Source organism: Delphinus delphis, chromosome 19 (assembly GCF_949987515.2).
Source record: "Delphinus delphis chromosome 19, mDelDel1.2, whole genome shotgun sequence".
NCBI classification, from domain to species: domain Eukaryota; kingdom Metazoa; phylum Chordata; class Mammalia; order Artiodactyla; family Delphinidae; genus Delphinus; species Delphinus delphis.
Window position 1 is genome coordinate 52,643,681 of NC_082701.1, and position 13,581 is coordinate 52,657,261.

Sequence of the window (13,581 nt, forward strand, 5' to 3'; positions counted from 1 at the left end):
AACCTTGAGGGTGAATGCCCACACCTGGGGTCACGGCTGGCCAGCTGGAGCCATGAATGCCCACTTTGAACCATGAATGTTCCCCTTGAACCATGAATGCCCACCCTGAACCATGGGCACTCACCTTCAGCCAGGTCTATGGAGACCTCCCCATCCCTATGGGACCACGGCAACGGTCAGCGATCAGTGAAAAGGGACCCCCCCCAAGTGTCCCCTCTCCTTCCCCACCCCCATCACTGTCCTCCCTACTCACCCCTCCTCCTGGGCAGCCAAGGAGTTCTGAGACAGCTTAGCTAAGTTCTTTGCATATTCTTCTTCAATCTTTATCCTGCAAAGGGAGAAAATCCAACATGTCAGCTCGCCAGCACTAGACTGTGGGTCTGACCTGCAGCCCTGCTACTTATTAACGAACATGTAAACGAACCCGCCAGACCATAAGCTCTGCGAGTACGTGGCTCTTGTCTGTCCACCTGACACACAGTAGGTGCTTAATCAATACATGTTGAATGAATAAATGAACGAAATTGTCTGAACCTCATCTGCGAAGTGAGGCATAGGCACCGGTGTCCTAGGCTGTGCGGAGAAGAGTGGTCATTTGCACAGTTCCTAGCACAGGGCTGGACACACAGCAAACACTTAAACGAAGAAATGTAACTCATGATGGACCACGGCTGCCCCCTCTCCCAGCCCCAGAGCTCTGGGCTGAGAGCCTGCAAGGTGGCGTCGGCCCCTCCGAAGCAGGAACAGAACCCCTCTCTACGTTCTCCCAGACACCAGGGCCCCCAACTTCCAAGGCTGCAGGGTGCAGGCATTTCCATGGAAACCAGCAGTGGCCAGCTCTGCGGTGGATTCCACTTCCCCAGAGAGGGAAGTTGCCTTGGATTTCGCTTCCGGCAGGCAGGCCCTTGACACACTTTCAAGGCAGCTCTCCGGGGAGCGTTCAGTATTATCTGGCACAACCGTGTAAAATGTGTTGTCATGGTATTAGTCACTGCCTAAGTGGTCCCCCGAGGAGCTGCGCTTGTGACGACCAGAGCTGGCCAGAGGGCTGGGGCCTCAGAGAGGCCCCTGGCCCATCACTGGGCAAATGAATAAAACCCCAGAGATGCTCCCAGGGCTGCAGCATTTGCTTCCAGGCTGATCAGGAGCTGAAGGGCGGCCTGACGGAGTCCCAGGGCAGTGTTCTGAGTCATGATCACTTCCTGCTTCGGTGCTGAGAGGCTCAGTCTCGCTCCTCCTCTCACTACCAGCTCCACCGTCTCCACATACTCTCAAGCCTGCCTCCATCACTTCCTCTCCATCCACTCAGCCTTTAGTCCCTCCCCTCCCCAGGAGGACATGGACGGCCAGCCTCTAGCCAGGAGTTCTCTGGAGAAAGCAGATCTCACCATGTCACGCTCTCAGCTTCAAACCTCCAAAGGCTCATCAATGCCCACCGCACGCACCGGGCACGAGGCCCGTCCCCTCCAGAGCCGGCATCACTCCCCTAAGCTGTGGCCACGTGGTTTACCGGATGTCTGCCATGCCCCCACCCCCACCCCACTCCCTAGCCCCGGCCCAGCTCTCACCTCTGCACCTCAGCTCCCACCCCTCCCGGCTCTGAAAGGTCCCCCTCTACAAGATCCCAGGTGAACTGAGAAAAGTCACAGGAGTCCACCTGTCCCAGGGAAGACCAGTGTTCTCATGTGGAAGGTTCCAGTTATTTGTTAACACGACCTCTTTACTAAAATGTAAACCCTAAGCTAGGGTTTTCTAGCCGTTTTCCTCTTGGCCTGTTTCCTACTGTTGTTTTCTCACACCTGAGCTACAGAATCTCTCAATCTCCTACCGGTTTAATGGGTCATAAAATAAAGATCTGATTATACCAACAGAAAATAGGCCTCCTAAGGAAAACAGACACCTTCAAATGCCAGAGAACTGTTACTGATTATTGTGGCTATAATTAAAAGAGAAACATTTAAAAAATATATTGCCATTTACTATCAATATTTCCAGTGTGCCTTGGAAACTCCAGACGGCACACATGTGGAACGGGGGGGTATGTGCACCTGTGTGAGTGTGCAGGTGTGTGGGTATGTGCATTACAGGGTCTCAGAACTTGGAGAGACTGAGGAGGGGGGAGATGAAGAAGGAACTTCTCTCTGTAGCTCTCCCCACTTCCATTAGGTTGGATTTATTGTTTCATCTACGGGCAGGCAAACCACTATTATAATCCCTGCACTTACCGTAATGACCTTATCTGACTCTCCCAGTAGGCTGAGCTCCCTGAAAGCAGGAAGGGGAGGGTGGGGGTTTCTGGATGCCCAGGCCTGGGACATGGCTTTGGCTCAAAGATGAATTGAAAAGGTAACAGTCTCCTTTTTTGTTACGTTAAGGAATGCCTCTTCAAATGAGGGCCGCGCATGCGTAGATAAGCAAAGGGGGCCAAGCAGTCTGCGTGGGGAGACATTAGGGAGCAGTGGGGACTGTGGCAAACTGGAAACACACACTCCCTGTACAGGGGCGGCTGCTCTTCAGCTCCAGCCAACTGTTGCATGAGGGATGCAAAGCCATGGAGCCAGACTTTCTTCTTTCCCCAGAGATGCCAGATATGCGGACTTTAATGTAACATCCACCAATTTTTTTTTGCTGTTGTTGGTTCATATCTTTAAAAACATCACACAGGCCAAAGCAACACATCTGCTGGCCAGACGTGTCCCAAGGGCCATAAGCCTGTGACTCCCGTCTTGCGCTCCCCTTAGCGCTAACCAAGCCCAGTGCTGGCGTGCAGTGCTCACCCTGGCTGCTCACTCCCTCGGGCTCAGGGACCGAGGTGGGTGCTGTCACCAGTCCCCGGAGCTGGGAGGGCCCAGGCCTCACCTTTCCCGGATGAACTCTGACATTTCCTTCTGCATCTGTTTGCCCTTCAGCTGTTTCTGAAGCAGCAGTTCAAACCCAGCCATGGTTCCGTTGCCTTGGGGGTCCTTCTTATCAGCCTAGGAAGGAAAGAGAAGCAGCAGCGTTTAGGTGACATCAGCGTCTGGAGCCAGAAGGAATGGAGCGCAGGGAAGACAGACCCCAGAAGGGACCCCGATGTGCCTGGTAACCCTGTCCTCAGCCCCAGAGGCAGGACAAGGGCAGGAGTATTGGCTGCCCCAGCTCGCGCCTCTCCCGGCGCTCCTGTCCCCACGTGCCCTCTGATGCTTAAGCCCTGATCGCTGCCGCCACCCCATGTGTGTGCCCCTCAACCCCACAACGTGGGAAAGAAGAGGAGGAAGGGTATGTGGCCAAGAGCACAGGCACCAGGCAGCTGCTGGGGCTGGCTAGACCCTCTGCGGAGTCTTGGCATCTTGACTAAGCTGGGAGACAGTGTGTAACCTCAGGCGCAGGTACCCCCAGCCCTGAGCCATGCCATCCTCTCTTGCACTGGCTGGGCAGTGTAGTGACTTCTGCAGAGAAGCTGGATTGAAGGGCAGCCGCAGTGGGAAAGGGCCCGCTTCCAGGCTTGACATCCCAGCCGGGGAATCCCAAGCAAGTTCCCTCACTTTAAATCTGAGCTGCTCCTTCCATGAAACTGGGGACATAATGGCAACCACCTGACGCGGTCATCTCAGGACAAATGACACATGGAAACAGCTTAGCCTAGTGTTCGGCAAATACCAAGTCTTCGGTGGATGGTATTTAAATTAGTTACTTTAAAGAAACGTCAGGACTCGGGGAAGATGGCCAAGTCATTGAAATGGGAATTTAGTACCCAATTCATTTTGCAAGCAAAGATTAACAGTTCAAAATTAAATGCTTTTTGTTTTGTTTCGCCTGACCCTCCTCAAAGACGCCTGATTCTCTCTCCTGCTCTCCCCCGGCCCTCCCTGCCTCCCTGGTTCCCCGAGCAGGGCCTTCCCTGCCAGACAGGCATCCAGCATCTGTTCCCAGAGCTACGGCTGCAGATCAACCCTCAGAGCCTTCCTGGACCCTGGCGGGCGCCACTCCTAGAGCTGTCCCCCCTCCAAGGCAGCCTTTCCCACCAGGGATCCAGAGTCAAATGCTTTGATACTTAATGGGAGGAGTTGGAAACAGGTCAAAATAGGGCTTCCCTGGTGGCGCAGTGGTTAAGAATCCACCTGCCAATGCAGGGGACACGGGTTCGAGCCCTGGTCCGGGAAGATCCCACATGCCGCGGAGCAACTAAGCCCGTGCATCACAGCTACTGAGCCTGCGCGCTAGAGCCCGTGAGCCACAACTACTGAGCCCGTGTGCTACAACTACTGAAGCCCGTGTACCTAGAGCCCCCCGTGCTCCGCAACAAGGGAAGCCACCGCAATGAGAAGCCCGCGCACCGCAACGAAGACCCAGTGCAGCCAAAAATAAATAAATTAATTTAAAAAACAACAAAAGAACAACAACAAAAAAATAGGTCCTTTGCCACCACAGAGAGGAGCATCAGTGAGAACCCTGTCCCAGGATCTGGAAAGACCTGGGCTCTTTCTCAGCTCAGCCACTGGGCAAAGCGGTCAGGTCCTTCCAATTCTAGGCTGTGTCTCCCACCACTCACCCTAAAATAAGAATGGATTGCACCTCTAACATCCCATTAGAACAGCTGTTTTACGAGAGGGGAAAGGAAAAGGGCTGGTGACGCCCGGAGAACGCCACTTACCTCCCCACTCCCTCCCAGTGCAGGATCCCTTCCTCAGCTGCCCTGACCCAGGGCCCTCTGAGCCACACTGTAATACCTCTCTTGACGGGGAGATCATCACCACACGGGGCACACCATGTCACAAGGGGGCTGCTCTGGCCATTGAAAAGTGACTCCAAGTACAATTAAGACGTGTGCCCTCCATTGTATGAATGCTACATCTTGATGAAAAAGCCAAAGAAAAATTATTTGAAATACTGAGCCCCAATCTGCCTCCCCGAGAGGATGTATGTGCTGAGTGATTTGCCCACACTGGGAAAACCAGCCCGAGGAAGTGGGCTTTAATAACCGTGTGAGCAGAAAAATTTCTGTGAGGGGAAAAGGCCTTGATGGTCCGAGAGATAAAACCCTGGGGTAAGTATCAGAGTCCCAGGAGGGCTTGAATCAAGATGGGACCTGGGTGATGCTGACCGGCAGCAGGATGACCCACTCCCCCGGCTTCCTACCATCCCCCACCATCCGCCACCCGCTGGCCTCCGGCTCCCAGGGTGCCCATTCCCGGCGCTTGAGCTGGTCTCCCCCGCATGCTGTTTCCTGCTCCCCTCTTTATGGATGACGTCTCTCCTGCACCCACCCCCCTTAAGGATGATGTCTCCAACCTAGCTCTTCCCCTCCATCTCCACAGCTGCCACCATCTTTCCTGGCCTCCCACAGGTTCATGGGCACGTCTGCCTGTTTACAGCCCTCCTTGCACGACACAGGCACATCAGATCACATCCGATTCCTGCTTAAACCCTCCACCACCTTCCCGCTGCAAACAGAATAAAACCCAGCATCCTTCTGGAGGCTGCGAGGTCTCGTACCCTCGGATTCCCTGCTCACCCTCACCCCTGGGCTCACCCCCGCCCCCGAGGTGTGCCTACCGCCAAAGCCAGAGCCCTTTCTACAATATTTGCTGCCTCTGCACGTATCTCGGAAGATCTGGAAGAAACACAGCAACAGGAATCTTTGGCTACCTTCTGAAGGGCAAGAGATCTGGTAGAAAGACAACAGCATTTTTGTCTAGTACTTGGTTAGCAAATCTAAAAAAGGATAGATAATCCATTCTGACTGGTGGTTTAAAAAAAAAGTTTTGACTTTTTAAATTTCTCGTTCCTTGGGGCCTTTGCCGAAGTTTACTTTTTTTAGGTGTACAATTCACTGGTTTTTAATATATACACAGGTCGTACAACGATCACCGCTGTCTGATTCCAGAACGGGGTGATTTCATTTTAAAAGCCATTGTGAATTTTAAAATGAAAATGTCCAGGAGTACTCCCAGAGTTTCTGAGTGGGACTCTGAATCTGTCAAAAGATATTTAATTTTGGAGAACTTCACACAAAATTGACCATCTTAACCATTTTTAAGTGCACAGTGCAGTGGCATTAAGGACATGTGCACTGTTGTGCAAACATCACCACCATCCCCCTCCAGAACTTTCTCATCTTGCAAAACTGAAACTCCGTACCCATGGAGCAATAGGCAAAAGTCTGGAACCACAGAATTATTCGAACTGGAGTCCCCTACAGGCTGCGCCTAACCTCCTTGGGACTTTGATGGAAACAGGGAGGCTGCCCAGGAGGAGAAACACTGTCCAGGATCACCTACAAGAGTGACAGAGCAGGGGCTTCCCTGGTGGCGCAGTGCTTGCGAGTCCGCCTGCCGATGCAGGGGACACGGGTTCGTGCCCCGGTCTGGGAAGATCCCACGTGCCGTGGAGGGGCTGGGCCCGTGAGCCATGGCCGAGGAGCCTGCGCGTCGGGAGCCTGTGCTCCGCAACGGGAGAGGCCACAACAGTGAGAGGACCGTGTACCGCACAGAAAAAAAATAAAAAGCCCAGGTTGGAGCCGATTCTGGTCTCCTGCTACCACTGAGCGGCAAGGGGACCCTCCAGCTTACCTGCATTCTGCCTGGAGTTTCCATATTGCCCTGTGGACTTTCTGAGATTTATGGAATGATCGAGACTCCAAGTGGGACTTACGTTTCCAGCCTCCAGTGCTCAATTGACTGCCAGCCCGTTGGGTTTCACCCGGAGAGGCCGCTCTGCTTTGAGCTCAAGCCACCGCCCCCCTCCCGGGTGTCCACTCCTGGTCCCCGGGGCCGCAGTGCGGGGACGCCGAGGCACCACTTACCCAGAAATAGTCACAGTAGCTCCATTCGGTTGGTTTGAGCAGCTGCTGCTCCGGCATCGTGTCTGGGTGAGGAAATGTCACGCAGTTTATCTGGAGGACACAGAACAGGGAAGAACACGGCTTGGCTGGAGGGTTGGGAGAAGCTGGAGGGGCTTGGGTCCTAGGACATGGCACTGAAGAGGTCCCCCTACAGGGCTAGCTTGACAGAGAACATGCGCTGGGGTCCTGGGATGCTCTGGCAGTCGGCCTTTCAAATGAGGGGCAACCGGCACTCACCCCCACCCCAGAGGGACTGAAATCAGTCCAAACTGTCTAGAGAGCAGTGCAACAGAAGTTAGCAACACTGCAAATGTCCACAGCCTTCCACCCAGAGGCTGCACTTGTAAGATTCTATCCTACAGATACCTACACACGGGTGCAGTGACATACGCACACGGTTTTCACCACGGCTCGGTTTGCAGTAGCAAAAGGCTGGAACGCAACTCCACGGTTTGTCAGCAGGGGAATGGTTAAAAAGTATGAGACAGTCCTGTATGGGCATCATATCCATGGTGAAAGACATGGCAAGAACGTTCTTCTGTACTGATAAGGAAGGAGTGGCAGGATACAGTGTTAAGTGGGTGGGTGGCAGGAGAAAAGGTAGACTAGTATTTACTGTTTGCTATCTTAGTGTAAAAAAATATTTTTAAATTTAAAAAAAAAAAAAAGGAGGGGACTCCCCTGGTGGTGCAGTGGTTAAGAATCCACCTGCCAATGCAGGGGACACGAGTTTGAGCCCTGGTCTGGGAAGATCCCACATGCCTCGGAGCAACGAAGCCCGTGCGCCACAACTACTGAGCCTGCGCTCTAGAGTCGGCGAGCCACAACCACTGAAGCCCGCGCGCCTAGAGCCCGTGCTCCGCAACAAGAGAAGCCACCGTGATGAGAAGCCTGCGCACCGCAATGAAGAGTAGCCCCCGCTCGACGCAACTAGAGAAAGCCCGCGCTCAGCAACGAAGACCCAATGCAGGCAAAAAAAAAAAAAAAAAAAAAAATCTTTAAAAAAATAAATAAAATTTAAGAAAAGAGGAGGAAGGAATAGACACCCGTCTGGTATGTTTCTGGAAACTGATAACATCATTCGCTTCCAGGGAAAGGAATGAAGTGGCTGAGCATCCTGGGTGAGAAGTTACCTTGTGAATTTTACCTCATGATGTATATTCTATGAACAGAGTTTAAGTGATAATCCAGGGTGCGTGCCTGGGGCGGGCTGGCCCTGGCCCGGGAGACAGCAGCACACAGATCCCTGGGCTCTGCTCAGACTTTTCTGCCTGAGCATGATCGCGGTGCCCCTGGCTTTCCCTGCTCGGCAGAAGTGGCCTCGCCGCTGACCCCGCTGATGTCGCTTCAAGCCCCAGATCCGCTCCTAGAGAGTCCGCTCATTTGTTCTGGGAGCCGCAAGGCCTCGGGAAGGCAAGGCCGGAGCCCTGGCGGTCTTTAACCCTCGTCACAGCCCCAGCATCTGCCGAAGTGGGAGCCATCAGACGTTCACGGCGAGAACAGTGCAGAACACCCCTGAGGTTCTGAATCCAAGCCACAGACTCCAGGGCCAGGCAGCCATGCAGAGAAGTGAGGGACCCGCACATCATGGAAACTGAAGCTTGGGCTGGTGGGGGGACCAGCCTCCACTTCGGGAAGCGGGGTGGTGTCTGCGAACGTCTGACTAGGGGGCAGATTCCTCTCAGCTCCCGCCAACTGATGCCAAGCCAGAATGAGGAGCCCAGGGTGGTCAGCTTATGCGATGACACGAGAGCAGCAGCAGATCAGGATTTGTACGTGAAGTGTCTCAACGCTTAAATGTTAGCAGCTCATTCATGGTTAATAACAGCAACAACAACGATGACACCTTGTAAGCCAAAGCAGCCCTCTGCTAGCTGGGTCAGGCCCGTGGGCCCCCAGCCATGGCCTCTGGTTCAGGTGCTTGGGGGCGGCTAGAAGTAAATCCAGGCCCCGCCGGCTCCCGGGGGCACAGGCCTCACTTGCACTCCTTGGGGGAGAACACAGGAGAGATCCCAGCCAAGGGAAGGGCCCCCTCCTCCCAGATACTGGCATCTGGCCGCCATAAGGGCGGGGATTCCCGCTCTGGAGGGAAGCATGATGACACAGGAGGAAGGATCAGGGCCAGGAATGACCCCGAGAGCCCTGGAGACAGGGAGCATGGAATTCCACCAAGGTCAAGGTAGAGGCCCACGGAACCCCTGGGATGAGATGTTTTCTCCCAGTGCCCCAGCCCCCAGCCACCCGAGGTATCACTGGCCTGCAGGAGTCTGCTTGGGGGTGGCCAGCCTCTCAATGCCCAGCTCCGGCAATGGTCTCCCCAAACCCCCTTTTTGGGCTGACACCCCCAAGTTTGTCCAGAGATGAGCCTCCTTCTGGAAACCAGGGCTGGATTCCACAGTTTCACATACTCCTTATTTCCCGTTCCAGCTATTCTTGCCTCAACAAACAATGATGACCACAGCCTATCTTTATTTGGTTTAATAATGTAATCCATGAAAACGTCAAGCAAATTTAATGATAAGTTAACTATGACATTACACTGGGCATTAAGCATCGTGGAGGCAGGTACTCAGAAGTGGATACAAAGGTCTTCTAGAGTGCCTTGTCTGGGGTCTAGGAGACAGGGGAGGGGCGGACCACGAGTGGTCCTATAACAACCACTGAAGGTGAAAGCTAGCGGGGCTGGGGGGAGAGAGCTTGGGGGAGGACAAGGCTTCATCCCTCTCGGGGCTCCTGCCACTCTCTGAGGACACCAGCCCTTGGATGGACTGGCCAGTGGCCCCAGGGTGCCCGTCTCCATCCCTGTCAACTCTGGTTTTGGGATTTCGCAGCCCCGGCAATCCCATAGGAATTTCCCTGAATCCTGGCAGAGCCCTGCACCCCCTGGTGGGCGTCTCGAGAACTACACCTCACCAGCCCCATCGTGGGAGGCATCCTGGGAGAATTTCTGCAAAAGCTTTGCGTACATCCTCACTTCATCCTTCCGGCAGCCCCACAAGCTGGGTCACACTGGTCTCATTTGATTAACTGAGGATCACAGAAGTATTTGCCTCTAGTCTGGGCTGACGGCTCGAGCCCTCACCCACGATGCTACGCCATGGAACACGTGCTCGGTCCATGCAAACGTTTGTTGAACGGCTACTTGGTGGCACGCGGTAGGCTAGACCTTCCCAGCACTTTGCACAGGTGCATTTGTATTTCTCGTGACTGCTTATTCAGCATCTCTCTTCCTTCGCCAGACAGTCTGTCCCAGGAGGGGAGGAAGCCCACCTCCTCCCCGCTGTGTCCCTAGTACCTGGCCCAGCACAGCCATGTGATGGGAGCTGGAAATGTTTCTTGGTACCATGAATGGAGGCTAGAGGTAGAAGGTGTAGTCTCTGCCCTCGACGGTTTTACAGCCCGATGAAGAAGGCAGACAAGTAAATATGTAATTGCAATTCTCTGTGAATAATGGTGGAGCCAGGGTCAGAAGCCAGCAAGCTACGTCACACTCAATCTATGTCATGCTACCTTCTAACACACTTAGGCGTAGCCATGCCATGTCCCCACCCGAGGCAGGGGCTCAGGTAGGAAGGGGTGCTGGACAGGAAGCAGGAGATGGGGGAATGCCCCCACTATGTACTGTTTGGGGGAAGTTCCAGGAGCCCCTCCCACTCTCGCTCCCAAGCTCACCATCCTCAAGCAACAGCATCTTCGCTCTGGCACCAACTCTGCTCTCTCCAGCCCTCAGTAAATGGAGTAACACCTGCTCTGCCCCTGACGGCCAGGGGGCCCCCTGAGCAGCAGAGGGTCTGCCAGGGACGGCCTGCATGGGGGCAGGCCGAACCACAAGAGCTGCCCTCAGAAACTCTCTTGCGGGGGCTACAGCCACCACTCAGGCGCCTGGCCATGGCACAAGAGCCGCTGAACACAAGTGTGACCCACCCAAGGGGGCTGGCGTGGGGAGGCCCGGCGCAAGCCCCGGCCCCAGCACAGCATGGAGGCCTCCCTGGAGGCAGAGGCCGCAGCTATGTGCCCTCCTCTCTGACAGCCGCCTGCAACATAGAAGAGAAGGTGGTTTCACAACCAAGCGGGCCCTGAATTTCCTCCTGGTGGGAGAGGCTACTCTGGGAGGGGGTGAGAGAGGCAAAAGCCAGAGTTGGGACCTGTGGAAGCGGAAGAGAAATGCCCTCAGGCACTCACACCGTCCCCGAGCTCCCACCCGCGGCCCCCAGACGGGCCATGCCGGGAAGCTCAGACTGAAGATTAGAGGAGTCCCCAGACTCTTCTTTCTAGGACAGGAGCGTGACTAGGTGGCTCTGCTGTCACCTTTCCTGGAATCCTCCAGATTCTGACGCATCATATTGGTGCCGAGGCTGTGAACTGCCATTAGCGCCCGTCACTTCCAATCAAGCAAGCAGCCCACTCACTGCCAGCCCTGCCCGGGGCCCCACGGCTGACGAGCAGCCCACGTGTCGGCCTCTTCAAAACTTGCTCCAGGCCCGGGTCGGGGAGCCGGAGCGTCGGAACCAAGCTCGGTCCTTGCTTCTCGGCCACACTGTGAGCCAGACTCGGACGTCGCCTGCAAATCTCTGCTGCCTGGGTGAGACCAGGTAAGAGGATGCTCACCCTATCCCCGCACACCGGGGCGAGGGAAGCTTGGGCCCCAGCCTCCCCGCACCGTCCCCCCCAGCATCTCCTTCCAGGGAAGCCACGAGCTCTGCAGGATCAGGACTCAGGGAGGGGCCGCAGTGGGAGAGTGACTGCTCCGTGGAAGGGCAAGAGCCACGGTACAGAGCTCTGCAGCCCCACTGGTCGGCCGGCCGGCAAGGATGCCCATCTCCAGCCTGGAGAGGAGAAGGGCCGCATGGGCTGGCAGTCAGCAGACCCGGGTTCAAGTCCGGGGCTCTGGTCCTCACTCACTGTGCCCCTTCTCAGTTTTCCCAGCAAAAAGTCCCCAAGGCTTGAGTGCTTATTTAAAACCTCCGGGGTGCGGGGGTGTTGGTTATAACGCAAACTTTCCAGCCTCGCCCCAGAGTGACCAACAGAGGAATCTGCATTTTAACAAGTGTCCCCAAGGCTTCAGATGAGAAGCACTGCTGTAGGGCGGCGGGAAGAAGGAGGGAAGGCAGTGAGGCAGGGATGGAGGAGGTGTGTTGCCAGGAGACCCAGGGCCACGCCCACGCTGACAAAGCCCCAGGCTCCGGCCTAAAGGCAGACCAGAGTGGTGACCCGGGCTGCACCTCGTGAGCTGGGCTCCATCACCCATGGGAGGCATAACACTCAGCTTTTCACTTTTCATTTCTCTTATTCATGTTCCTTCTACAATGCAGTTTCTTCTCCCTCTTTCTCCATCTTTCAGGGAACTTTGGGAGCTCCTGCTTTGCCCCAGTATTCTGGGGCTTTCTGTGAACGTGAGGACTGTGTTCTCAGGACGTCTGCCCCGGGGGCCTGTCCACGCCCTCCCCATCAGCTCCAGTAACAAGGAAGCTGCTGCTGGCCCAGGGTTGAGCCGCCTGGTCCCATCCTCGGGGGGCAACTTGCACCTGGGGCATTGCTGGTGGGTAAGAGCACAGGTCTCAAGTCCTGATGCTTCCCAGCTGTGTGACCTTGGGCGAGGCCCTGCTCTGTGCCAGGTCCTGCTCTGTGCCTCAATTTCCTCATCTATAAACACGGCGATGAGGAGACTAGTGTGAACTGAGCACCTACTGTGCCAGGCTGTTCTACGTGCTTTCCACACCATCCCTAAGGCGCATATGCCCATCGTCTCCCCATTGTACAGATGTGGACACTGAGACCCAGAGAGGCCGGGTCGCTGCCCAGCTGGTGGGTGCTGTGCTGACCCCCTTGGCTTCAGAGCCCGAGTTCCCAGTCCCCACACTACCCTGGTCCAACCACCTGCCCTCCCCGCAGTGAGCGGAGAATGAAATGGGTGCTCAGAACCCTCCTGGTGCCTAATAAATGGACACACAGGGGCAGCAATTATGACTGTTGCCATTGTTTGCCTGCCGCTTTTTCCTCCCCAAATCCGTCTAAGCAGGATCTGCAGCCTGCATGAGCCGGGGCAGGGGACCCCGTCTTGCTTCCATCTCCGAGAACTGTGTGACAGAGCCTGAGGGAGCCTATCTGCGGCCCCAGAGCTGCTGCACTTGGGTCGAAACCGCACACCTTGGACCACACGTCTCCCAGCTCCAAGTTCTTAGCTGAGCAGATGGGCGAGTTGTTTCTCTACTTGGAGGGGGAGGGACGTCCAGCGCCCGCCTTCCCCGAGCACAGGGCTGATGTGGAGCCGGAGGCAGGATGGCGTGGGGACTCGGCGGGCTTTTGGAAGAGCCCTGGGAGGCTGTCTGGCCGCTCTGGGCAGAGGCGGCCTGCTTCCCCATCAGCAACTCCCAGGAACTCTATTCTTAGGGCGCTTTCTCTTCCTTTTAACTTTGATGTCTTCCAGAAGTTCCCCTGCACAAAAGCCAGCCTGCCGTGGCTGTAATTTACACGTCATGTCACTTGCGAGGAGCACAGCCCACCCCCTCCAACCCACTCCTGCACGCGCACCTTCCCCTGCCTGCCCTGCAAAAGTGGCTTCTGCACCATTCCAACCACAATCCTTCCACGTGTTTGCCCCAAGAGAAAAAGTGAAATAAGAAATCAACAGAAGAAGGGCCGGGGGGAGGCAAGGGGGGAACCCTCGGCAACATCCAAGCTTTGGAACTTCCCAGGTACCAGGCTGGGCATCGCTTCCATTCAGCGGTCCGCATTGCCATGGCAACAGCCGAGCCATG

The 13,581-nt window shown here is 55.5% G+C and overlaps 1 protein-coding gene across 4 annotated transcripts in view; it reads right to left on the reverse strand.

Annotated features, from left to right (window-relative positions):
- The window catches only part of GAS7 (growth arrest specific 7), a 201,705-nt gene that overhangs the window by 24,468 nt on the left and 163,656 nt on the right, over positions 1-13,581 (reverse strand). For all 4 annotated transcript variants that reach the window (XR_009517096.1, XR_009517097.1, XR_009517098.1 and 1 more), the window contains exons 6-8: positions 6,785-6,874; positions 2,860-2,975; positions 254-328 (exon numbers count right to left, since the gene is read on the reverse strand). Coding sequence is in view for 1 of the 4 variants with exons in the window: in XM_059998325.1 (XP_059854308.1) it covers positions 254-328; positions 2,860-2,975; positions 6,785-6,874 (281 nt within the window). In the remaining 3 variants the exon portion in view is untranslated. The remainder of the gene's footprint in view (positions 1-253; positions 329-2,859; positions 2,976-6,784; positions 6,875-13,581) is intronic.